Source organism: Fringilla coelebs (genome assembly GCF_963513975.1).
Source record: "Fringilla coelebs genome assembly, chromosome: 10".
NCBI classification, from domain to species: domain Eukaryota; kingdom Metazoa; phylum Chordata; class Aves; order Passeriformes; family Fringillidae; genus Fringilla; species Fringilla coelebs.
This window is the reverse complement of record NC_140036.1, coordinates 16,406,286-16,432,305: the sequence shown is the minus strand read 5'-3', so window position 1 is coordinate 16,432,305 and position 26,020 is coordinate 16,406,286. Positions and strand designations below refer to the sequence as shown.

At 52.5% G+C, this 26,020-nt stretch overlaps 1 protein-coding gene across 1 annotated transcript; it reads left to right on the top strand.

Moving 5' to 3' along the window:
- Positions 1–16,280: 16,280 nt before the first annotated feature.
- On the top strand, positions 16,281–23,622 carry NCL (nucleolin). The gene is made up of 15 exons (XM_084212454.1): positions 16,281–16,521; positions 17,138–17,245; positions 17,826–18,117; positions 18,378–18,533; positions 18,909–19,097; positions 19,236–19,319; positions 19,578–19,713; positions 19,947–20,083; positions 20,423–20,549; positions 20,764–20,897; positions 21,251–21,374; positions 21,477–21,625; positions 22,118–22,244; positions 22,683–22,903; positions 23,141–23,622. The coding sequence occupies exons 1-15, from the start codon at positions 16,504–16,506 to the stop codon at positions 23,221–23,223; spliced, it is 2,085 nt and encodes a 694-aa protein (XP_084068580.1). The 5' UTR covers positions 16,281–16,503; the 3' UTR covers positions 23,224–23,622.
- The last annotated feature ends 2,398 nt before the right edge of the window (positions 23,623–26,020 follow it).

Here is a 26,020-nt window from a genome sequence, read left to right as displayed (position 1 = left end):
AGAGTGGGAGGACAGGGAAGGAGTCCGGGAGCAGCTTTCCTCACCGCCGGCTTCCATCTGACTGTGGCGCTCATGCTGTGGTGGGGAGCGCGGCAGGAGCGAGGGGTGTCCCTGCCTCTCTGTGCTGTCCCACCGGCGTGGAGAGGCTGGGTGTGTCAGCAGCACTGCGCCAGGGCCACGGTGGCAGTGACCTGCATGCATAGCAATGCATCCCATTCTCCTCAGCACCGGGCCTGGCCAAGGCCAGGGCATCCCTTGTGGTGTGGGGACAGCTGACTTCTATGTCAGGGGTATGTCAGCAATCCCTAAAAATATTCCATACCTCCTGGCCCAGTGGGGTGCACCTGCAGGTACTGGAGATGGGGGCTTAGGCATCCCAGGCTGTTTGGGGACACAGGGATGGATGGGTGTCCCCAGAGGTGCTTGCACCTGGGCTGAGATCCAGGGCTATGTGAGAGGTTTGCATGGGATTCTGGAAAAATCCCATGGGGAAAGCCTGTCTGTGGGTGCCTTCTCCCTTGAGACCTCTTCAGGGCTGTCTGGCACCAATGTAACCCTGATTTTCTGGCACGTCTCTTCAGTGGTGCAGGGTCCTTGCTCCCAGCCTTTCTCATGCCCTGCATTCCCAGCTCTTTGAGGGCAAGGGAAGGACCATGGCTACTCCCTCCAGAGCTGGATCTGGGGGGGAATATATGGGACAAAGGGATCTCCAGGCTGCCTGTAGTGCCAAGGCAGAGCTCCATAACTGTCTGTGTCACATGAATATGCTCTCCTCTCCCTGACCAGCATGTTCTAGGTGCCAATCTCTTGTTCCTCTGACCACCGTGGCCACCTGACCTTGTGGGAATGTGGGGAGCCCTCTTCCATCCCTGCCCTGCATGGGCTGAGCCTCACTGAGAATTAAAAAAGCCACTGGCCTGATTTGTGCCCTGCTTGTGTCCCCTAGCACCCAGCTCTGCTCCCAGCATGGGAACAAACCCAGGCCATGCTGCTGGGGAGGGTGCTGGATGAGCCACGTGCCAGGGTGATGGACACCAGGGCTGTTTCAGCAGATCTCCCTGGAGCCTCTGCTGCTGTGGTGGGTCTGCGGGTCCAAGGATACTGATGGCATGGCAGGGAGGGCACAAGTGGGATGCCTACACCCTTCCTGGCCTCTCAGGCTGAGCTAGGGCTGGGGCCTTTGCAGAGGGACAGCTGCCTCTGGAGCTGTGGCCATCAGTCCTTCCCCAGACACACAGCTTGGAAAATGTCACAAAAATGCCAGGGAACGTGGGCTGCCTGGTCATGCTCTCCCAGGCTGGAAGGACCCATCGATTTCCCGTCTGAGATCAATGCTGCTGCCTTCCCTGTGTACACCAGGTCCTGCAGGATGAAATATTGAGGATCTGAAATGGGAGCTGAGGGACCGCCCAAGCAGTTTGAGCTCTTGTTTTGCACTGCTCACTCAACCCGCACTCCTCACAGCCAGCTCTGGAGGCTCCCCTGGCTCAGCACCACATGGCCATGCCTCTGGTCAGCATGGGCTTGCTTGGGCAGAAATACTGGATGAGCAAGCCCCAGCAGGGCATTGGCAGCTGCCACTCTGCCTCCAGCCCCTCCTAAGCACATTGCATGGGACCATAGCCAGGCCAGTGACCGAGAAGAGGCAAGGTTTGGGGCTTGCACACTCCCTCCTGCCCCCATCTACCCAGCCCCCAGTTCAGAGGCAGTGCAGCTGGCTTCCCCTGCTCCCCATCCCACAGCCGGGACTGCCATGGGCAAAGCTCTTCCTTGGCCCTTGAGGGGTCCTGGTGGGTGCTGCTGGGTGAGGGTGGGCACTGGGCTGCAGTAACTTTGTGTTTCAGGGTCCTGCTGACTGCTTGCAGCCTCTCTCTGGAGGATGTCAGTGTGACCGAGGACACTGAGATCTGTCTGTTTCATCCTCTGTTTCTCTCCTGCTGGTGATGGTCCTGGCAGGGCACAGCGCCCTGGCAGCCATGCGGGGCCCCTTGTGGCTGCTGCGTGGGTGGATGTGACTGATGCCTCCTTGATGACCATTATTGCCCCGTCTCACTTCACCCAGCTGCTTCCTCAGCCACAAATCTCCTGGGAATGGCCTTTTAATAGGCAGTCAATAGTATTTTATAATGCAGTGACAGACGCCTGGGTGGAGTTTTGGGTCCCTCGTGCTGCACGAGGGCAAACTTGTCCTGCTGCTCCTGAGCAGGCAGGCTGTGCAGGGATACAGCTGTGGCTGCTGCAGCTCCAGTGCCTTGGGCATGTCACAGTGTGTCAGAGTCTTTGTTCCCAGGGCTTTTTTACAGGATCCTTGGCTGCAGCACAGCTGAGATGGAGTCCAGAGCAGCCAGAAAGGTGAGGCACTGGCTTTGCCTTTACCCAGCCTTGTGCTCCCAGCTGCCCAAATATCTCCTGACCTGGGACTCCCCATCCTCCTTGGTGACCCCAAATTCTCCTCTCTGACACACAAGGGGAGTATGCAGCCCAAGCTCTGATACTGGGTGATGGTGCCCCACCACCCACTCCACATGCACAGCTGGGCCTGGATCACCCTGCAAAGCATCCCAAAAGCTTGTCAGGTAGCTGCAGCATGGCTGGTGGCAATTCCTGGGTGGAGATGTATGGGCAGACTTTGCTCCCCTGGCTGGGTTTGGATGATGTGGAGACTTCCCGGGTACCACATGCCAGCCGGGCTCCCAAGAGATGCTGGAATCAAAGGCTGCTGGGCAAGTCCTTTAATCCTGTAATTAATGAATGCATGAAACCTAATAAAGAAGGAACTGATCTCCTCAGGGAGAATGGTTTCACGAAGAGCATTTTACACCTCTCCACCACTGGGAAGGCAGTGGTTGAGGACTCCTCCCTGCCTCAGGCTCACTGCAGCCCCCAGGAAGGGAATTACAGAGCTGTTGGCTCCAAGAATGATGCTCCCCACTGCCCTGAGCCCTCAGGGCCAGCCTTCCCAGTATAAATCAGAGGGATTATTCCTCCCAGAGAGGAGATTTAGAAGCAAAGGGCCCTGTGGGACAAGGAAGGCAAGGATGGGCAAGTTGTTCCCACTGCTCCCACCCCTGTAACTGGCCAGGGGCAATGACTGGTGCTTCAGGATGGTTGGGCAGAAGGAGCATTCCAAAACACTGCCTGGGGGTCAAATAAACATTTGAGAGCCCAAGGGACCCCAGATGGGTCAGAGCAGAGGTAAATTGAGGGGCCAGGAGATGCAGGGAGTGTGTGGATGCCATTGCTCCATGTCTTTGCTCAGAGCAGGGAGAAGCATCTCTCTGTCCCTGCAATATGGAGCACGTGGTCAGGTTGGGCTCCACACCACCATCTCCTCTCCAAACACTTTGTTTCTGAAGAGCTGTTCCCCAAAACTTGTCCATCTGTCCTCCCAGACTTATAGCAGCTTCTGTGTCCAACTGCCAGCTCCTGCCTAATCGCCTGCTCCTTCCTGGCTGCAGGAGAGCCCTCCTGCCCCCCGTGCCAGCTCAGCTCCTGGAGCTGCTTCCCCCCACGCTGCTGCATGCCCTGAGTGACACAGTGTCTCCAGAGCTTCCAGTGAAAAGATTTATCACCATAGCTTTGGGGATTAAAAAGCAATTCATCTATGAGGCTGCCCCAGCCTTGTAAGGCTTTTTTTTTGCACTGTGATTATTTGCAACAAGCATGGGGTGGGGTTTTTTTCCTTTACAGAGCCAAACTCAAGCTTTACAGCAATTGCCTTGTATATTTGTAGCCATGATAAATGGTTCCAGAGTGTGCCAGCAGATTTTTTGCTGCCCCTTTTCAAGGGAAAATGGTTTCAAGAGGAGGGTTGTTTTTCCTTTCCTTCACACAGCCATGGGATGGGGAAAACTCGTACAGTGTGAATTTGGCAAAGCCCTTGTGAGCCTGGGAATGAGCAGTTCCTGTCTAGGGCTGGGCAAGGGGGGCAGGTTTGGGCTACCCAGCCATGGATGCAGCACAGCAGCCTTTCCCACCAAGATCCCAGCCTTTGTTAGGGAAGGAGGAAGCAGGATAATGTTGATGTCAGGAAACTGTGCTGGGTTTGAGCTTAGACTGGTTTTTGAACCATATTTCATTTGTTCCCCTTATTCCAGGCTAGTGGTGGTGGTGAAGAGCCAACACACAGTGCCTATAGATGGTGATGGGCAGCACAAGATAGGCAGGGAGAAAGACAGCAAGAAATCACAGAATCATGGAATAATTCAGGTTGGAAGGGACCTTTGAATGTTTTCTAGTTCAGCCCCTAGTGTGCATATGTAGAATTTGATTCTGCTCCTGAGGGACACCTCTGGGCTCAGTTTTTAGGCCCATATCAGAGGCAGCCCATCCTCCTGCCTGGCTCCTCAGTGGCTTCCCCAAGAGCCAGGATTCTCACAGAAATCAATCAGCTTCCAGGCAGGCAGGCACTGCAGGGAGGCTGGGAAGGCAGCGTGGGGAGCACAGCCCAGCCAAGGGCCTGGGTGGAGGGGCTCAGGTGCAGCTCTGGATGCTCAGGCTGACTCAGCAGTGGTGCACTGTGGCTGTCACCTGCACCAGGGACAGTGTCCTCCATGTCACAGCAAAGCCAACAGCCCTGCAGGGATGAGGCCATATGCAGGGAAGTGTCAGGGTCCTTGCAGCCCAGCTCTCCTGACCTTAGGGCACAGGGGGGAAGACACTGGAGCCAGAGGGACAAAGGGCATCTCCAAGAAGCGAAGGACTGTGTGTTGTTCCATGTCTGAAATCCCACTGTCCTGCTGGCACGGCGAGGGGAAGGGCGCTGTGCATGGCATGCCTGTCCTTCCCCGTCTGTCCTTCCCCACAGTCAGGGGACAATTAAAGCCAGTGGCACCTTCACAGGCATCAGCTGGGGCAGGGTTAAAACCCCTCCACAATGGGTGAGAAGAGAGAGGGGGGCGAGCCCACATCTTCTCCTGTAGGAGCTGTGGTTGCTAAAGATGGCAGAATTTATGTCAGAGAAGCCTGTGTGATGCTTAATTTTGTTCATGGGGACATTTTGGTTAAAAAAATGAAAGTGAAGGAAGATAATTAGCACGGCAGTAAGTGGACTAAAGTCGGCTGGATGGCTGAGCTCTGAGGCTGTGGGGACTGCTAACAGCTGGCTGTGATTGCTGGCAGGACTGGGGGCACTGGGCTCAGAGCCCTGAGACTGACCTGGAGGACAGCAGTCTGCAGAAGGCTTTCCTACAGCCCCACAGGCTGTGCTCAGGGTCCCCAGCACACACATCCCAGGGGCTGCTCTGGTGCCCTGGGTGGGATGTGCTGGATGAGGAGGCATCAGCCCTCCAGGTCTCACTGGGGTGGAGCAAATTCCAGCATGAAGAGGAAGGCTGGGAAGCCCAGACTGAAGAAAGCTAACTTTTATCTAGTGTTCTATATATTTAGGACCAGTGAAACGGGTCCCTGACCAGTCCCTATTGTCTCTGCCCAGGCTTCTAAGGGCAAGGGTGTAGTACCTCAAGGGGAAACGCCTCCTTATGAACCCTGTGCTTTTTATAAGGTCAGCTCCTATTCAAATACAGTTTTGAGTGTGTTTATTTCTGCTTAGGACTTCTCTGTGCTACAGCCAGGAAGGGAACAACAGCCCTTGCTCCTCCACTCCACCATGCCCAGATGGCATTTCCCCTCCCTCCTGGCTTGGGCTGAATCTCTCCAAACTAAGTTTGAATGAAAACAAGTAAAACCCAAGGTATGGACCCAGGCTCAGGGCTAGGCTCCAGCTGTCTCTGCTGCAATGTTATTACAGGGGCAGACTTTAATTACGTGGGTTTATCACTCTTTGTGCTTATCAGGGCAGCCAGGGCGAGTTTGTCTTCTCAGCTCAGGACTATTTAATGTGGCACATTGGAGAAAGCTGTCTGAGAGGACTGGGAGGCCAAACTCATCCTTCTTGTTATCTTTCCTGGGCGGGTGGAGTGACTGTGTCACATTAATGACCATCTCACATTAAGGATGCTGAGACTGAGCATGAGACATCCCCTCCTGCCCACCCCTCACATCAGGCACAGGAAGGCTCCAGCTGGCCCTGGGGCTACAAGCCAGGTCAAAAGCTGTACTTCACACAGCAATCAGCCTGGGGCTGCCAGCATGGGAGGACACAGGTTCCCAGCAGGTACTTGGCAGAGACTGATGGACCGTTCTCCAAGACCATCTCCATGCCCTGGCAGGGCAGGCAGTGCCTCAGGGGGAAGAGCTGCCAACAGGTGGCATAAAATGGAGACACAGACATAGATCTGTTTTTCCTCAGTTCCTGTGCCTGGCCTCTTCCAGGACAGATGATAAAAACTCCTTACTGCACCAAACTGCTTGTACCAGCTTGCAAAGAAGCTCAGCAGCACTGTCCTCCTTCATCCCCAGGATTCATTGGAGGGGGGAATCCCTGAGGGACTTCCATGTGTCCTCTTGCATGGCAGCAGCCTCAGCACGCACAGGCCTGTCCCCTCCCCAGACAGACCTGACTGTGGCAGGCACCTGCTTTTCAGAGTCCTGCTTGCAGGGAGAAGCATGAGCCCTGAGCCCATTTCTCCCTTCCTGGCATTTCCTACCACCTCCATGACTGCATCCCATCCCATCCCATCCCATCCCATCCCATCCCATCCCATCCCATCCCATCCCATCCCATCCCATCCCATCCCATCCCCCCTCCTCATCCATCTCTGGCCCAAAGCACCCCCTCCCCTGCACACCAACCCCTCCAGCACTTGGCTTGTTTAATTCATTTTAATTTCTCATCCCTTGCTCAGAGCAGCTGGGGCCAATTTGCTGCTGCTGTCACCAGAAGGAAATCAAGTTAATGACAAGAAAGACATTATAATTTAGGAGACCCATCAAGCCTCACCGCTGTATTAATAAGGAGCAGGGAGGATATTGCTGCTGCCTGCTCTGCTCTTGTCTCCCACACCTACAGCCCCCAGCCATCCTGGGAGCCAGCCGGCAATGCCAGGCTCAGGCTGACTTTTTTGCTCCTCTGGTGTTTTCCAGTGATTTCTGCTCTGGATAAAGGAAGATCCTCATCTCTCTCCAGCTCTTCACTTCTCCAAACTTATCCTGGCGTCAGCTCCAAACCTCTCTGTATTTCAACAACCGCCCTGCACAGATGGAAAAGCAAATGGTTGGAGCTGGGTTTCGTTCCTATTTCTCTGTGGCAATCCCGACCGACAGGCGGTGAGTCCATCTGGCAGGACCCTGAAACACATCAGCAAGTGCTGTGCTAGAGCATCATCTGCAAGATGAGGGCTGGGTGAGGACTCCTTCAGGCCCTTCCCATGGAGGAAGGGAGATAGATAAGATGCATTTCTACCGATTCAGTCAAGGATGGTTGAATTAGATGTACAGCAGCAAAAAGCTAAAAGAAAGAAAACACAGTAAGTGGTGATAATTGGGCTGAAAAGCACCCATTTGCACCCAGTGGGGTGGGGTGAGTGTAACAGTAGAAACATTTAAAGGTTTTTCTTCCTAGTAAGATTTTTGTCTCTGTGCTGATTGTCTCTGGGCAGACATAGCTGGGAGATATAACAGTTTAACCCTATTCCAAAAGCCAGTGGTTGCAGTAGGAAACCACCTACCCTTGGAGCTGAGATTGATCTGAAGGGTGAGCATCTCCTATCTTATCTATCTGCATCTGTGAGCATCTCCTCAGCTGTTGGGAGGAATTCTCTGCGTCTTCTTGCTGCTCCTCCCAGCTCCTCTCCTGCTTCCTTGCCCCAGAAGTTCAACATCTCCCCAGCCCAGCAGCTACAGAACTGAACAGGTCCTTTGGCTAACACTGGTACAATTTTATTCTGCAGGTGGGTGTTGGGAGAGGCTGAGGTCAGCAGTGAGGCATCCTCTGCATCGTCCATGGTTTCATCTCCAAACCTCCTAGAAACAGGTTTGGGGATCTTCAGCCCCGTTCAGGATGTCCCAACACTCAGCTTTTCAGCCTCAGTGATGATTTTGGTCACCATGCTCGAGCCAGAAATTGGGAGAACAATTTAAAACAACAGGAAAGACCAGACCAATCCACTTTTTCCAATCTGCAGTGTACCCAGGGAGCCCGCCCTCCCAGACAAGGCAGGAGGTGCCAACTACTTGTAAATTATATTCATGGACCTTTTATTGGGCAGATGCTGCATTATTGGACTATGGCACAGGGCAGAGAATGTAGTGAAGGCAAATGGAGCAGAGCCACCAGAAAAACAAATCAAATAAGGGTTTGACAGCATGATCTGTCCTTGGATTTGCTCAGAGAAAATTGCAAGTTTTGCTTTTGGTTTTCATGCTGGAGGTCAGGAAGGGCTATGTGGGCTCCCCTTATCCTTGGGCAGGGGGTTGTTGACACGGGTTGGAGAGCTTAGGTGGAAATTTTGCCTCTGGTGGCTTTTTAGGCCATGTCTGCTGTGTCCCTGAAGTGGCTGCAGATGGGGTAGCCCAGTGTGCCATGGCTGGAGAGACAACGCCTCGATCCTGGGGAGGTGGAAAAGAACTCAGCAGAGGATGGTCTTGAAAAGGATGGTCTTGAAAAGGATGGTCTTGAAAAGGATTGCTCTCCCTGTGATGCTGCAGGTCCTTCCTTCTCCATCTTCTATAAATGGCCCTTAAGCATCCCCCCTGTCCACAGGACATGGGATTCCTGCCCTGTGCTGGGCTCTGAGGTCCCTGCGGGTGGGAGGCAGTGCAGCCTCCATCCTTCCCTGGTGAGACCTCCCCTGGGGAAGGGCGCTATAGCCACCGGCACAGCACGTTCTGAGGGCTGACTCTGCTTCTCCCAGCAAGCAAATCAGCCTCTCCACCTTGGAGCAGTGCTCACTCAGCTCACTTTTATGTGCTTAATCCCAGGCAATGTGTAGGCTCTGCCCTGTGCTGCCCATCATGCGCATAATAAATAGGCTAAAGCAGACGGCTAATTACTGGGAATGGAGAGCCCGGCAGGAGGTGGGCAGACGTTCTGGGGCCTTTGCCATGGCTTGTTATAAAAGGGTTGCACTGCTCAGATTCATCTTCCTGATCCCATGGCTGACAACATCCTACAGCTGTGCTGGGGGCAGCACTGATGCTCAGAGCCCAGACTCCCCTCCCACTGCCACTGCCAGGGGGACTTCCCTGGGGTATGGGCTGCCCCCTCCTCCATGGTCCTTCTAGCCCTTCCCTGTTCCCCTGCTCCCTGGGATGAGCTCTCACTCCTGAGGCTGTCATGGCACTAATTCAGTCCCTGAGGTTTTTCACTGTGTGCTCCCATCCCATGTAACTCTCGTGCTCCTCAGGAGCAGCTCGTGCCCCTTCCTAGCCATGATATAAGCGATTATTAATGCATTAGTGTTGGGCTGCTGAACCATAATGTCTTTATAGTCAATAGCATTAAGCATTTAATTACCCAGCGGGATCAATCGATGGGCTGCTTTCTTTGCTCTACAATTAAAACTGAGCAGGAGAGATGCAGTGTAATTCTCAGTGTAATTTTCAGTCTGCTTGAAGCTTCCTCTGCCTTTTCGTACACAGGGAGATGAGCTGATGGCTTGCACAGGATGGGAAGGAGAGGACTTTTCCCCAAGAAACCATGTTCTTGCCTCCCTCCCAGGATGCAGATATCATGATCACAGCTTGCCCAGCTAAATGAGACACCACTGGGTCATTCAGGACTAGGTTTTTCAGATCTGAGGCACCAACAGTGGGGAAAATATTGCTCTGAGTCTTATTTTTAACTATGGTCGTAGGAAGTTTCAAAGCAATGGTTTCATCTCACATCCTGCAAGTGGGAATTTCTGTGGTGAGATCTGGTAACTGAAACAACCCAGTGTGCTGCTGGGATGAGGCATAAACAGTCTGAGAGTGGTCTGGGCTGGAAAAGCACTTTCAGCTCTTACTTTTGACCTCCTTTTGATGGAGCTTGCTGCAGCAGGGGAGCAGATGGATGGTGAAATCTGGATGGGCTCAGTCTCCCTGACTCCCAAGCTCTGACCTCTCCCAGGCTCACAGGTGGTCTGTACACCTTGATACCTGCCCAGGTCCTTCAACTCTGCAGGCACAGTCAAGTGCAAAGTAACCCTTTCCAAAAAGCTCAGCCCATGGCTGGATCATGCAACCATGAGAGCCCTTGGGGTGGCTGTTCCCTCTCAGCAGCAAGCTGGGACAGGGCCTTTGCAAATTCCATGGATAGGGCTCAGTGGCCAGCTTTAGCTGGGAGAGCACAGGACAGAAGCTCTCAGGGGGATAATAGAACATTTTCCACTGAGCTTAAGAAGCCAGCCGGCATTTCCCATTGGCACTGATGCCTGTTTCCTAGAGCAGTTTTGGCTCTTGCTCCCTGGCAGAGGCTGGGACTTGCTATACTGGGGACATGTGTGTGTTTGTGTGTGTGTGGCTCTGCTCTCCCTGATGTTATTTGGTTCTGTTCTGGTGCTAGAGGTGAGGACACGGGGCAGCCCCAGGTTCACCATGCCATGCTGCCTTTGCTGAGTGATGGGTGCATGTGGCTCCCAAGCAGGGATGAGCTGACCCCCTCACTCAGATACAATCACAAAAAATAAACTGATATCACAGAATCTTCTGAGTTGGAAAGGACCCACAAGAATCACTGAGTTTGATTCTTAAGTGAATGGTCTATATGGAGATCAAACTGGTGACCTTATAAGGGGAGTGAGCAGAGACTCCTGCTTTTCCAGTTTGAATTCAACAAAGATTCAATTTTTTTTTCTTTTTTTGATTGAAAAGGAAAAAAAGGAAAAAAAATCCCCTGGTTTGGATTTGTTCCAGGCAGAGCGTCTGCCTTCCACTGGCCTTGTGCCCAGGAGCTGCTGTGAAATGGAAATAGCCCAACACAGGCCTGGGAGCAGAGGGAGCTTCCAGCAGGTAAAATGGGAACAGAGACAAAGCCCCAGGTCACTGCTCCATGGGGCTGTACCAAGGGGCAGATGTGCTGAGCCACGAGAGTGTGCAGATGTTTTACCTGAATGCCTTGACAGCCATCCCTGGAGACCCAGTGCTTGTCTGGATTCTACTCCCTATTGCCCCAGCTCTGGGAGTTGAATAGGATGCACAGAAAAGCCCATGCAAAGAGGAGCTTCCTCCTCTGGGCTGTCTCCACAAAGGTCCTGGAAAGCCTTCCCAAAGGCTGCAGGGCAATGCAGGAAGATGTGCAGTTGCATGGAACTGTGACATGCTCTGGCTGCTGGCCTGGAATTGCTGAACTGGGATCATCTGTAGCTTTGCTCCAGACTGACTTCCCCTGGGTTATAAAGGATTTGCATGCATTGCTTCAAATTCCCATCTCACTGACTTTCTCACTTGGAGTTTCTCTATTCCAATGGAGACAGAAGGGTGCTCCCAAGGTCTCCTCTCACCACCCAAACTGCTCCACATTTCCCAATCCTGGTTTGCCTTCTTTATCTCACACCTACTGCAAGTCCTCTTACGGTCCCACTTTTCCCTCACACACCCTTTTTTCCAGGGCTGCACGTGTTCCCCTGCTGAGCAGATCCAGAGGGGAGTCCACCTGGCTGGGGGGCTCTGGGTGGCTCTGTGGGCTTGCTGGGGGCTCACAGGCAGACCACAAGATCCTGCTGCCAGCTCCAGGCAAGGGGTGCTGGGGAGAGGAATTGGCCTGCCAGAAGGGACATCTTAGGGGAATTGGCTCCTTCTGGAAAAAAACACACCCTTCTTTTCTGCAGTGTACCAGAAATTATCACTACAAGGAATACTTGGAGGACATGTGGAGACTAAATCTGCAAGTACAAAACTCCCAGTGGGAGTCACCTGTAGGCTTTCTTGTCCATAAACCCCAGGAAATGGCACAGGGATGTGCTGGGTTATCACCCAGCATCTGCCAGAGTGACAATGGGCATGCCTGGCTCCAGGGGCCCATGCCAATTCCTGCAGCATCCCACCTCAAGAAATGATACTTCCCAGAGAAGAAATCCCATACTCTGCCAGGCACTGCCGACTTTGATCTCTGCAGGCCAGCGTGTCCCAGACTGCCCATTTCAAGGCAGAGGATGTGCACTTGTCTGTGACTACTTGAATTAAGTGCCATTTGTCACAGCAAGCCCTGCACCCACTTCATACTCATCATCCTTGAGGACTCTCCTCTTGGCACAGACAGGGGGATAATGAAGAAAATACTTAATTAGACTGCTACACAGCCCCATCTCATTTTCTGTCCTGCATTAATCAGGGCCTGGGGAACTGTGCAGTTGGGAAGAGAGAGGCCAAGCCCTGAGTGCCTGGTGCTGCTGTGTCACCATCCATCAGCTGTGGTACCTGCTGGCATAAGAGCACCATGGTGGGGTGAGGTGGGCACCAAGAAGAGAAAAGGATTTGCAGTGGAACACGGGGTTGTTCAAGAGGTTTTGAGCAGCACCTAGACCTGGGATTTGTAAATTTGCTTTTATAGTGGTTTTTGGTGGGTTTTTGTTTTTTGGTTGGTTTCTGGCTTTTTAAATTTTTTTCACCTTTGCCATGCCATACACATCAGGGCACTGCTCAGACCACAGAGCAGGGGATGTCAGGTTGGGGTGCTCAGGGACACGTTCCATTGCTTTTCTAGCTGGTTTCCCCTTCTCTGAGCACTCACTGGGTGTTTGCTGGAGATCCATGACAATTTCTTAGCAGCAGACACTGCACCAGCCACAGGTGAAACTTTTCCTCTCCCGACTGCACTTGGCTGGTGCTCATATCCAGCGAGTATCAAATGCACCCCGGCATGTCCCGGGAGCGACGAAGGAGCCAGGGCGGGATGTCCCGCTCAGCCGCGCCCAGGGAGGCGCGGGGGGAGCCGGGTGTCCCCGGGTTCTCACTCGGGACACGCAGCCTTTGTCACCATCTAGTGGAAACACGCAGCCGCGGCAGGCTGAACAGTTTGGGAACTCGCCTCATCTGCGATTCCTGCGGGGGTCCCCCTCGAGCTGGCCACCCAACTTTCCTGGCTTTTGGGGGCCGCGTTTGCCGCGCAGCCCAGCTCCCCCCAGCCCTGGGCAGCAGCAGCAGCAGCAGCGGGTAAGGGGCTCCCAGCACTGCAAGGCTCGGGAAAAGCACAGGGGTGAAGGTCTGCTATGCCAGAAACTGAGAATCCATGGCAAATCCCTCCTGGGGTCTCCACTGAACCTAAATTCTAAATTTAGCAGAGGAATTATATCAACACTCCCAAGCCACAGACATGCAACAACAAGAGACAGCCATAAAACGACCTGAAGTATATTTACTGCACAAATAGAGCTACCAAACCTGCTCTTTTGGCCAAATTACCCTTCTCACTGATGCTTCTCTGTGAGACTTCCCTCGGCCTTGAAATTCCTGGAGCTGCCTGCAGAGGAGCTGGGCTGTGCAGTGCCACAGCAGGGACAGCCCTGCAATGTGGTGTGTCCGAGAAAAAGGCTGGCCTTGCTCCACTCTGGCATCATCCTGCCCACTGCTAGGGCTGAAAAATCCTGGTCACACATGGGATACAGGGAACAGCCCAGCCTAAACACTGGCATCTGCAATGTCCTGGCTGCTTTCCTCCCTGCAGTATCCTGGGCCCTTTTTGGCCATAACAGCAGCTGGCAGGGTTGGGCCATATCCAGACCTGCTCAATGGTGCGTGGATAACAGTGCATGGATTGATGCAGAACATGGATTAATACAGTGCATGGATTGATACAGAGCATGGATTGACATGGAGAATGGATTAACACTGGGCATGGATTAACACAGAGCATGGATTGATATGGAGCATGGATTGACAGAGAGCATGGATTGATATGGAGCATGGATTGACAGAGAGCATGGATTGATATGGAGCATGGATTGACACAGAGCATGGATTGATATGGAGCATGGATTGACATGGAGCATGGATTGATACGGAGCATGGATTGACAGAGAGCATGGATTGATATGGAGCATGGATTGACAGAGAGCATGGATTGATATGGAGCATGGATTGACACAGAGCATGGATTGACATGGAGCATGGATTGATACGGAGCATGGATTGACAGAGAGCATGGATTGACACAGAGCATGGATTGACACAGAGCATGGATTGATATGGAGCATGGATTGACACAGAGCATGGATTGGGCAGTGCTGGCTCTCACTCCTCTGCACAGGGTGCTGTGCTCCTTCCCCCAAACGCTGGGTTCTGCTGCAGCCTCAGAGATGCCAGAGGCAAGGACAACCTTCCAACACACTGCCGGGGAAAGGGATGGAACACAGGCCATACTGAGAAGTCCCCTGCCAGGGTTGGGAACCAAGACTGCCAGCTGCCAGCCCGGCCCTGTGCAGATCCCACTGCTGGCACTGTTATTGGACACATGCAGTGTCCCAGCTGCCAGAACTGCCCCCGGCTAAAGCAACAGTTGTACCTTTCTCATGACAAACCAGCCTCCCACAGCACGTGGAGGAACCAAGGCCAGCCCCAGCACAGGCAGCAGAGCTGTTCAGGCAGTCAGGGTACTCGATTTTGTTGCTCCACATGCATGGTGAAGAAAGTGCAATCAGCTCTTGCTTCAGACAGTTAAAAATCACTTGCAGGTCTCTTTGTCTTCCATTCCATCCCTCTGCATGCCCTTGGGCCACTTGGTCTGTGTCACTGCTTCCCCCATGCAGTGTCCCCACTTGGGGACAGCTCCTGCAGCACGCAGTGGGACATGAGCCAGACATTGCTATTTCACAGACAGGGTCCAGCTGCCCTACACAAGGGGTTTTCCCAGGTAGGATCCCCATCTCCCGGCAGGTATGTGTCCAGGGCTGGAACAGGGGCAGAATCCCTCTCCATTCCAGCTCCTTCCCTCCCCATACTGGCTGATGGTAGCAGGCTCTCCACAGGCTTGGCTTACTCCTGGAGAGGCTGATTGATCCCATCACCTCTCAGTGAGGTGCCCTTAAGCTATGGCTTAGCTTGCCCAGAAACTGCCTCCCTTACCCAGCAGAGGAGAAAGAGGCATTAGGACAGCCTAGAAGCCAGGTATATTCCCTCACCCACAGTGTGTCCCCTGCTTCAGGTGGCACTGAACAATCCTGAGGTGTGTTCTCAAGGGCATCAGGGCCGGGCAGGAAGGCATTCATTGAGAGTCTGCATTTTTATTCTAGGGTTCACTAGGATCTCATGTTCCCTAAGTCAGGTGCTTATCTCAAGTAGGCCTTGGAAGAGCAAACTGCTAGAGTCACCCAGGCCTGAGTCAGGAGCCCCCAGGAGCTGGCTGGGTGCCCAGTTTGAAGTGGTAAGAGAGTTAAGGCAGTGGGGAAACCCCAGCAATGGAGGTTGCTTTGTGGCAGGCAGGGGTAGGGCAGCCCCCAGCCCTGCCAGCAGAGTGACAAGTGAAACAGGGGCTCCGATTCTGTCCTGGGGTCGTTTCTACCCCGACTTTATAGCCACTGGGGAAAAATTCCAAAGGAGAAAGGTGGTGTCTTCTTGCAGTGACTGAATTCAAAAGCATCCATCAGGCAAGCACAGGCTTATTTTTTTCTCCACTTTGGGCCTTTTCTCCCAGCCTGAAGCAGCGGAGACTGGCACCTGCAGAGCGCTCCTGTGCCAACTGCAACCTCAGCAGCAGCAGCAGCAGCAGCAGCAGCACACTGACCGGCTCCTACAGACGCTTCTTCGAGCTGTTCACGGGTGCTTAGTGCCTCCCGAGGGTCGGGGAGGGAATGCGGGGCCAGGCGGAATGGGTGGCATGGATAGCGCTGGGGTGAACCCAGTCCCAAAGCGGAAGGCAAAAGCGTGTTCGGGCACAGCTGCACGCCGGGCGGCGAGCTGCCGCAGGGCCCGCCGGGGCAGCCGGGACTGCCGGGGCATGGCAGCGTCCCTCCCGGCGCCGGTCGCTGCCCGGTCCCCGGTCCCTGCCGGACCCCCGGGACCCGTCACACCCCCGGATCTCTGCCCGGTCCCCGGTCCCCGGTTCCTGCCGGACCCCCGGGACCCGTCACACCCCCGGATCTCTGCCCGGTCCCCGGTCTCTGCCGGACCCCCGGGACCCGTCACACCCCCGGATCTCTGCCCGGTCCCCGGTCTCTGCCGGACCCCCGGGACCCCCGCCCGGCCCCACCACGTGGCCGCCGCCCGCCACGTGCTCGCCCTTGGCCCGGCCACGCCGGCCAATCAGCGCGCAGGCGCGGAGCTGCCTCAGTCCCATTGGCTGAGGCCGAGTCCTCCCGGGCGGGCGGTGCGTCCCCCCGCGCTCGCCCCCCGCCGCACGGCCCCGGGGCTGTAAGGCGCCCTCCGGTTGGCCGATCGCAGAGCGCCGGCCATTGGCGCGGCGGCTCGAGGGGCGGGGGCTGCGATTGGCCGGGCGGCGCGGCGCGCGCGGCCATTGGTCGGGGCGGGGGCGGCGAGGGCGGAGCCTGGAGCGGGGCTAGCAAAGGGGGCGGAAGGGGCGCGCGCTCGCTCTTTCGTGTCAGTGCCCGGCCCGGCCGCCCGCGCGTCCCCACCGCTCCCGCCGCCCGCCCGCGGCCCGATCCCCCCGCGCCGCCGCCCCGCCGGACGCGCCCGCCCCGCTCCCTACACAGCTCGGCCGCCGCCCCTGCGCCGCCAGGCACCGCCGCCATCATGGTGAAGATTACCAAGGTGAGGGCGTGGGGGGCGCAGCCGCCGGGCGGGCAGCGGGCGAATGCCGCCATGACGGGGCGGGCGGGTGCGGACGGCGGTGTATCGGGGAGGGACCCGGGCCGCCTTCTCGCCGCCGTGCGCTCGGGCCGCGCGGTGGCTCCAGGCCTGCTTTCGGTCGCCGTGAAGATGGCGGCGAGGGGAGGGGCCGCGGGCCCGGAGGCAGCGGATTCAAGCCCCCCTTGTCCCGCTGTGCTCCGTGCGCCGGCCGCGGCCGGGGCGCGGGAAGGGAGGGGAGCGGGCGCCGGCGGCGGGGTGGGGGTCCGTGCGTGTGAGGGGCGCGGGTGGGCCCCGCGTCCGAGCGCGCGCGGGATGGGGGGGGCGGGGCTACGTCACAGTGCGGCCACGTGGGGCGCGGGGACCGCGAGCACGTGGGAGCGCGCGGTTCTCCCGGGGCGGCCTCCGGGAAGGCCCCGCACACCGGCGGGCGCGACCCCGCAACCCCCGGGCGGCCCCCTGAGCGCCGCGGGGGCCGGAGGGCGGCCACGTGTTTGGGACAATTGCCCGCCGGAGCGAGCGCTCGCAGGCAGCCCGGGTGAGCACGAGAGCTAAACGTGCTGCTCCCGCTCTCTTTCAGACCCCGAAGAATCAGATAAAACAGAAAAAAATTGCTCCTCCCCCGAAAAAGTTCGAGGAAAGTGAGGAAGAGGAGTCCTCTGACCTAGAGGAGAGCAGCGGAGAAGAGGTGATTGATCTAGAGATTGAATTGAAAGGATGCACGTGGTATAGAAGGGTCGTGAGGTTTATGGGTTACATTGTAACAGGGTATCAATAAACTGTCGGTGTTCCTCCCTAAACTGTGGCTAAAGAATAAACTGGATTTTTTAAGGCTAAAGCAGTGTGGGGAAAAACAAGCTCAACTGCTAAGTCTGTACTTCCAGGATTTTGGAAGTACTGCTGGGGTCTTAAAGCTGATAAGCAAGTGGGTACCTAATTACCCTAGTAATGAGCAGTATAACATTTGTCACATGTGGTTAATGTGCAAGTGTAAAAATTCCAAGATGCTGAATGCTAATATACACCACTGGTCTTGGTTCAGGACCCAGGAATTTAGAGGTGCTTTGATGTTCCATAAGTAGGCTCCAGAAGGCATGAAAAAGCTGAGTTTGAGCTTTATTGATTCATCAGGGTGGGCATTTAAGGTAACTTAACAGAAACTGTCTGAAGGATATTCTTTAGATTTCACTTGCTGTATATTTGTCTGATAAAGAAATGATGGTAGATTAAACAGGCCAGCATGAGTCTTACACTAATGTGTCTCTCAGATGATCCCCCAGAAGAAACCACAAAAAGTTGCTGTTACCCCAGCCAAGAAGGCTGCAACTCCTGCCAAAAAAGTTGCTACTCCTGCAAAAAAGGCTGTTACACCTGCAAAGAAGGTTGTGGCTACTCCACAGCCCAAAAAGGCTGTTGCTCCAACTCCTAAAAAGGCTGCTGTCCTAACCAAAGGAGCAAAAAATGGAAAGAATGCCAAGAAGGAGGAGAGTGAAGAAGAAGATGATGAAGATGATGACGAAGATGATGATGATGAGGAGGAGGATGATGAAGAAGATTCTGGTAAGTTACCTTTGAAATATGCATTGATAAATGTGAGTACACATTTAAAGAGGGGTTGGGAAGGAGAGGTCGGCAGTGGGTGAAGTATGGAGGAGAGCTTGGGCTGCAGCTGCCTTACACACAGCCTGTAAAACATCTCCTAGTTTCTTGAATGCTCTTTCCTGAACCTTTAGACAAAATTTTGGGAAACTCTATGTACTTTTTGCCTATACCACTCATTCATTGAACCTTAGTAGTAAAGACCTGTACTCTTGGTGCAGATGAGGAAGAAGAACCACCAATGCCTGTGAAGCCTGCAGCCAAAAAGCCTGCAGCAGTACCAGCCAAAAAGCCTGCAGTTGTGCCAGCAAAGCAGGAATCTGAGGAGGAGGATGAGGATGAAGAGGATGATGAGGAGGACGATGAAGAAGAGGACGGTATAAGATGTTTATTATTAAACACTTAGAGGGGCCTGGGGGAGGGAGGTAACTTAAAGGATAATGGGAATGTTGCAGTGTGTCCTCAGCTGGTTTTAGCTGGTTGCTGTTCATGTTGCTGAATGGGTGTTAATTTCCCTATTGTCAGTAAAACTTTTTACTGTTGGTGATCAGGTTTTGGGTTTTTTTTTAATGCAATAAAACTCAAGGGAGAGAGACATCTTTTGTCAAATTTAAGTGTATTAAACTTTTTTCCTGGGAACCTACAAATTTCAGGAGGCATGAGAAACATTTTGCTCAACAGCATTTTGTTTTCCTAGTTTCAAAAGGCGCTTAATGTGGAACTGTCTAAATGCTGTGCTCATCGTGTTTCAGAGTCTGAAGATGAAGCCATGGACACAGCCCCTGTTCCAGTGAAGAAAACCACTCCAGCCAAGGCTACACCAGTGAAAGCCAAGGCAGCAGAATCTGAAGATGAGGAAGATGAGGAGGACGATGACGATGAGGATGATGATGAAGAGGAGGAGGATGAAGAGGATGCCGAGGAGGAAAGTGAAGATGAAAGTGAGTTAAAGTTTAAAATCTTAACACTGCTGAGTAACGAGGTCTTGTGTATGACGGGTGTAAAGATTAATGCTTCTGCGTTGATTCAGTTTAGGAAAAGTTCTGTATTTTTCAGTGTTGCTTTGTTTTCTGGCACAGAACCTGTCAAGGAAGCACCTGGAAAGAGGAAGAAAGAAATGACCAGTAAAAGTGCACCAGAGCCCAAGAAAAAGAAAACAGATGGTAAGTGGTGTGGGATCATCAAATGATGCATGTTTATTGGACTGTGATTGGACTCTGTTGCATGAGGAATGTAGCTGTGAAGGTCCAGGATGTCAGGGGTGGGGTTTCCCAGCACAAATGATGATTATAAGGGACTTAATACTGAAATATGATGTCACTTTTAAACAAAAACTGATGTGCTAAAGCTGCCTGGACTCTGGCTCCCAGTTTTAAAAGCTGCCTTTAAAAAAACCCACTTTACTATCTTTTCATCTAAAGGGCCCACATCAGCTTTCTCTGTATTTGTTGGAAATTTGGTCTGCACCAAGGAGTTTGAGGAGCTGAAGACTGGCCTCCGAGAATTCTTTGGGAAGAAGAATATTGAAGTTTTAGATGTCAGAATTGGCTCTTCCAAGTGAGTTCATCAGTAGAATTTTGGTGCTAATTTTCTTTTATTTGGCACAAAGTTGTTCACAGGGGTCCAAGTGTGCTGGTTCCCCTCAAGATGCTGGGGTGGTTGCTTGGTAATGGTGAGGGTTTAACTTTGCCTGGAACTTGACCAGCCAGGACCTCTCTGGTGTTAGGTTTGTGTTTGTGGTCTCTGCTGCCAGAGATGGATCAGAGACCTCAAGGATGCTGTTCTTTCAGGCGGTTTGGCTATGTGGACTTCTCATCTGCTGAGGATCTGGATAAAGCTCTCCAGATGAATGGAAAGAAGTTAATGGGTTTGGAAATCAAACTGGAAAAAGCAAAGAGCAAGGAAGCTATGAAAGAAGACAAAAAAGGTATGGCCCAATTCAAAGCTTCTAAAATGCTTACATACAGATACACAACTTCAGACTGGAATATCTGCAAAAGTGATACCAAGAAATAGTGCATATTGGGAGGGCTGAGGAAAAAATACATTTCTTTCTGAAACTTTAGGACCAGTTTTTTGAACTTGATGCCCTTAAGAGAAGCACAGTAGTTTCATTAACTTTTGTTACAGTTGCTTTTGCAGCTTCTGAAAATGTGAATGCTTGCTGTTAATTTCTGCTGGATCAACTTGCTGAGTCTCACTGAAGTGGCAGCGTAGATGAGAAGGGATTTTTAGCTGGTAACCTGCAAATAACTTGTCTTTGCAGAAAGAGATGCCAGAACGCTGTTTTTGAAGAACCTGCCCTACCGCATAACCGAGGATGACATCAGGGAGGTGTTTGAAAATGCATTGGAAGTCCGGATAGTGATGAACAAGGATGGAAGCAGCAAAGGGTGTGTAGCTGAGAGGACTGTTGTGTGTTTGCTGCTCCTTTAGCTCTTGGAATATTCTGATAAGCTTACATGTCCTTTGGCTGCCTTAAGGAACCTGCTGCATTAGTTGTCCTACTTTCTGCAGCATTTTTCTTGTACATCTTTCCCCCCCTCATTAGCAAACTTTGTTGTTCCCAGAAGGAGGCATTTGCTTATATTCTTTTCTGTGTTGTAGGATGGCCTACATTGAATTTAAAACAGAAGCTGAGGCAAACAAAGCTCTGGAGGAGAAGCAGGGCACAGAAATCGAGGGTCGTGCCGTGGTCATTGACTTCACTGGTGAGAAGAGCCAGCAAGAACATCAGAAAGGTACTTTCCATACTGATAACATGCATACAGATGGCATTCACGATTCATTTCCACTTGCCTCAGAAGTTCCTGGGGGTATGCCAATTTAAAGTACTGCAAGAAGATTAAGATACCAGATCTTTTGCCTGGCTTGTGCTCTGAATCCTATGGCACTTTGTCTCTTCTGAGTGTTTCAGACAACGGGGGCAACTGGTCTTGGTGAATAAAACAGGGTTGGATTTTGCTTTGTGCCTCACGTTGAGGTGAAGAAAGGGCAACAAGTACTCTTAACCCCTTGACAGAGTCTGGTAACTAGAGACTAAGAGCTCTCATTCTCCAAGCCTGCACTTAACAGCACTGACTTTTCCCCATAGGAGAGTCGAAGACCCTAATTGTCAACAACCTCTCGTATGCTGCTACAGAAGAGACTCTCCAAGAAGTGTTTAAGAAAGCTTCTTCCATCAAGGTGCCACAGAACAACCAGGGCAGGCCTAAAGGGTAGGTTGTGCCTTTCACTTGACTCCCTGGCATTGCAAGTCACTTGCCTCCAAGGTATCCTTTGTTGTTCCCAGGCTGACTGGAATTTTCCTCTCCACACAGGTATGCATTTGTAGATTTTGCCACGACTGAGGATGCCAGAGAGGCATTGAATTCCTATAACAACACAGAGATTGAAGGCAGAACAATCAGACTAGAATTCAGTGCACAGAAAGGGAACACGAACGCGCGAGGAGGAGGAGGATTCAGCCGTAAGTGTTTCATGTTCGATCTCCAGCTGTGGCAGGAGAGCACTATCCAGGCAAATTTGGGGCTGCTTTTAAAAATAACAAACATGCAAAACATTGTAAGAAGTGTGCTGGATATGATGACTGATTATCTGAAATGCTGATGAAACTGTTGTCAAATTCCTCTAGATAGTCAAGTGCTGATCCAGCAGTGTCTGTACAGTTAGTTATTGTCATTGTTGATAAGGTGCAAGCATCTAGTTTTAAAAAAGGAGTGGGGCAAACTCAATTTGGCAATATCAGGTTGGCTGATGGAAATCCTTTGATGTCAGGCTCTAACTGCAATACTGAAAAAGTTTCCATGGACTCCAGGTGCTTGAGCTGTTTCTTGAAAACCATCCCTTTATTCCTGAGAACTGTTCTGGGAGCCAGTAATGCAAGCTAGATCTGATGTTATGAAGCTGCAGGTTGCCTTGCTCAGGCTGAATAACTTCTGAATGTGCTTCCTTTTCACAGAGCAAAGCAAAACATTGTTTGTCAGAGGCCTTTCTGAGGACACCACAGAGGAGACGTTAAGAGAATCATTTGAAGGCTCAATAAGTGCAAGAATAGTCACAGACAGAGACACTGGATCATCCAAAGGGTGGGTTAAACATCGCCTGGGCTGGGTTCAGGTGCTACAGAGTACCTCACTTCAGCTGATCTCTGCAATGCATGGTGTTTCTCATGCTCATGTGGATGATTCTATGAAACTGGGGTGGGAGCAGAGCTTTGGGTCCACTGGTGGTGGAGGGCAGCACGTGCTCACTTCTCACCTCTTCTCAATGAGCTCCTTCCTGCCAACAAATCTCCGTGGCAGCTGATGGATTCGCACGAGAAGAAAATTACCTGTACAGTACTGGCAAACTCACAGTGGGGCTCCATCGATTGTGATTAGCCACTGCTGTCCTACAAGTGACACATCCTGTGGGATGCAGAAGTGCTGGTGTTTGATTCCGAAAGGCTTTCTGTCAGGAACCTGTAGGTGGTGCTGCAGCTCTTGAAATGTGACTGACTGTTGCTCTTGTAACCTGTTTCCTAGGTTTGGGTTTGTGGACTTCAGCTCTGCAGAAGATGCCAAAGCAGCTAAGGAAGCCATGGAAGATGGAGAGATAGATGGAAACAAAGTGACCCTTGATTTTGCCAAACCAAAGGGTGACTTCCAGCGTGGTGGTGGATTTGGTGGTCGTGGTGGCAGAGGAGGTGGCCGAGGAGGAAGAGGTGGATTTGGTGGCAGAGGTGGTGGCAGAGGTGGATTTGGAGGTAAGAGGAAGCAAATGCTGCTGTTCGGAGGGGGTGTGCTCCAAAATGAACCCAAAAGCATCTTGGGATTATGGTGTAGAGCTACCATAGAATATTGGATGTGAATTTATTTTCTGTGCTGTGCCAGGATGGGTTTGGAAGGGCAGTAGTATAGATTTAGCACTGCAATTTATTTGTGTGCATTTGATATAAATACTATAGTGGTAACTCTGCTTTTTGCAATAATTTTCTTTCTAGGTAGAGGAGGAGGTGGCTTCCGAGGAGGCAGAGGCGGAGGTGGAGATCACAAGCCGCAAGGGAAGAAGATCAAGTTTGAATAAACTTCCCCTTTCCTTTCCCTTTTCCTGCTCTCTGAGACTATCTGAAAGGACTCCGGGGGTTTTTATTCTCCTTTGATCTTGGCGGAGCCTTCGGAGGACATTCCAAGAAGCGAAGCAGTACTGTGAGCCACTTGGAAGATAAAATTCTCATTTCAAGGAAGAGAGAGCAAGCCATTTTGACTGCTTGCCTGTTCAAATGAACTTTTTAAAACAAAAGAGTGATAGATGTGGGAATTTACCCCTTGTCTGTGAGTTGTCTTGAATTTATAATGTTTTACCCATGTACAAAAATTTTTTTTTCCTATAAACTTCTGTAGCATTTTTGCTGTAAAAATGCAGAATGTTTTATCATTTGTGCTTTAGCACCCTGTCTTGGACAGATTAAAGGACCTAAACTGGTTCGTGTTACTTCTGTGCCACTAAATGAAGCCAGGCTGTGAGAAACAGGCTGTCTGTAGCCTTCCCTCTTTTGGGTTAAGGTCATTGGTGTCACAGCAGCAGCTTCTGTCCTGCTCTGCTCCAGCAGTGTATGCCTGCTATTAGCAGGAAGTAGGGGAAAGGATTATGATGGCCAAGGTAAGCTCTGTAACCACAACCTTTTTTTTTTTTTTAATAAGTGAAGATGCTGTGATGGTGCTTGCTAGCCAATTGCTTTTCTACTTTCTTTTTAAACAAAGTAAATCAGATCTTGTACTAAGGCCCTGCAGTTCAGTTGCTCTCCTGTAAGTATTTTTTCTTGCGCTTCATTTCAAATTATCTCCCCTTGCCCCTAAGTGTGAAGCAAATACATAAGCAGGAGTCTGGGCTATGTGGCTGCTTGTTTGTAACCAAACTCAGGCCTGCTGTCCTTCCTCACACAAGGTCAGGCACCTGCCTGGGGATGAAGGGCTCAGTCCTGTGGCAGTGGTCACTGGCTGGTTTTTCTAGCCAGGCACAGTGTGCCGCCCTGCAGTGGCAGCTGTTGAGTACTTGATTTTCCCAAACCGGTGGGGGCAGAAAACAGGGCTGTGTAGCTGAGCCTTCCTGGGCAGGGGGTTCCTTAGTGGGATCAACCCCTGCCCTGCTAAAAGCTCCAGCTCCGGCCGCGGTCAGACTCTTCCACCCTTCTGGCACAGGGCCACTGCTGGGACCTTCCCAGCCTCTCATTCTGCTTTGGCCATTTCTCCCTGGCTTTCCAACGTCGAGCCTTGCCGAAGGCCATTTCCTGTGGCTAAAACTTAACCAGTGGTGTCTGGGGTCGTTTCAGCTGGAGAGCTGTGCGGTTTGTGTGCCGTGTGTATTCATCGCCCCCGGCCCTTGCCCAGGCTCTCCCTGCCCTTTGCCATCGGCCATTTTGGAGTCGCGGCCCGGCGGCAAATGGTCGGAGGGGCGGGCGCGGCCGCCAGGGGGCAGCACCGGCCCGCGCTCCGCGTCCTTCCCGCCCGGCGCGAGGGGGCCGCTCCTGAGGGCACCGCCGGGCGGCCGCGCCGGGGCTCTGCTCCCACTGCCGGACACGTGGCACGCAGTGGCGTGTGGCAGCGTGGGGTCACACTGGAGAGGGAATGGGCAGAAGTATCCATGATTAGATCCACTGCGCATTTGTGTTTTCTCCGTGCGTATGAAATGTTTGGTGCCCGGGGGAAGCCAGCCCCAGTGACGGATGGCCCAACCTGCCAAGTACAGCGTGTCCTGGTCCCCTTCGCTGACCTCTGCTCCCCAGCACCGGGAGTGTCCGAGCTGGGTACCAGCCCTGGAAACAGCCCCTCAGTGCCTAAATGCCAAGGTGAGACCCACGGGTTCACCTGTGGCTTTCCTCCTCTTCACCCCAGCCGGGTTCAAACCTCGTGACCAGGGGCAGTGTTACCCCACGGTGCTGCTTTGGCTGTGGAAGTGAGCACGGTCCTGCTGTGGGGACAGGGACAGGAGGTGCCCATCTCCTGCCCTAGGAGAGAGTGCTCAACAAAACCAGTGAGTTTCCAGCCCTGCTGAGGTGGCTTTTGCCACAGAGGTTGACATGAGAAGCTCCTCCCTGCAGGGGCACCAGGAGGATCTGAAGTTTAGTTTGAATTGAAGGAGGAAGAGTGCATGAAAGAGAGAAAATACCCACCAGCCTTGTTACCATGCCCGGCTCCACAAGAAAGCTGTGCCAAACTGGAACGGGGCAGCTTCAGTCCCCAGATGCCCATTCCAAGGAGTTACCTTTGTCACTGTAGTACATTGCCAGGTTTTTGTTCACAGCAGAAATTCACTAGTAATGACATGAGCTGAAGGCTTGGAGGATTTTTTCTTCTTCTTTTAACCTTTATTTAGAAACTAGAATATTCACTGAACTCTACAAGGTTTCTCTGTACAGGTCCCACCAGGTGAAGAACAACACTGAGAGATGTCTGCACACAGCCCTGGCTCTCCATACACATTGCTACAGAGAGTGAGAGCTGACCCTGCATCCAGGATAAGTGTACAGCCTAAAGTACTGTACCTGACATAAATTATGGAGGTATCAATTTGGAAAGTGTTTCTGAACTCACTCCTGTTGGAAGGAGGGAGGGGAAGGGAAAAGAAAGAGTTGTGTGCTGCCTAAGCCCAGTGGGTACCAAAAATGCCCTCAGGACTCTGCCCTGCTGCTCCAGGGACCCGGTGCATTGTACATCCAGTTTCACAGTATCAGCACCAGCTGAGCCCTAGGCAGCACTGGCTCTTTCACTTCTTTCTCTTCAAATCTGAATCTCATCTGAACAGGGACATTTTAAGAGTGGTGTGGCTTGGAGTGTGGGTGCCCTTTTTGACTGGTTTATGATCTTTTTTGTTGGTTTTCTAA

Coding starts and splice junctions, on each gene's coding strand:
- NCL (XM_084212454.1), top strand. Junction 18,534..18,908: donor GGACGATGAAGAAGAGGACG/GTATAAGATGTT, acceptor ATCGTGTTTCAG/AGTCTGAAGATGAAGCCATG. Junction 20,550..20,763: donor AAGGATGGAAGCAGCAAAGG/GTGTGTAGCTGA, acceptor TCTGTGTTGTAG/GATGGCCTACATTGAATTTA.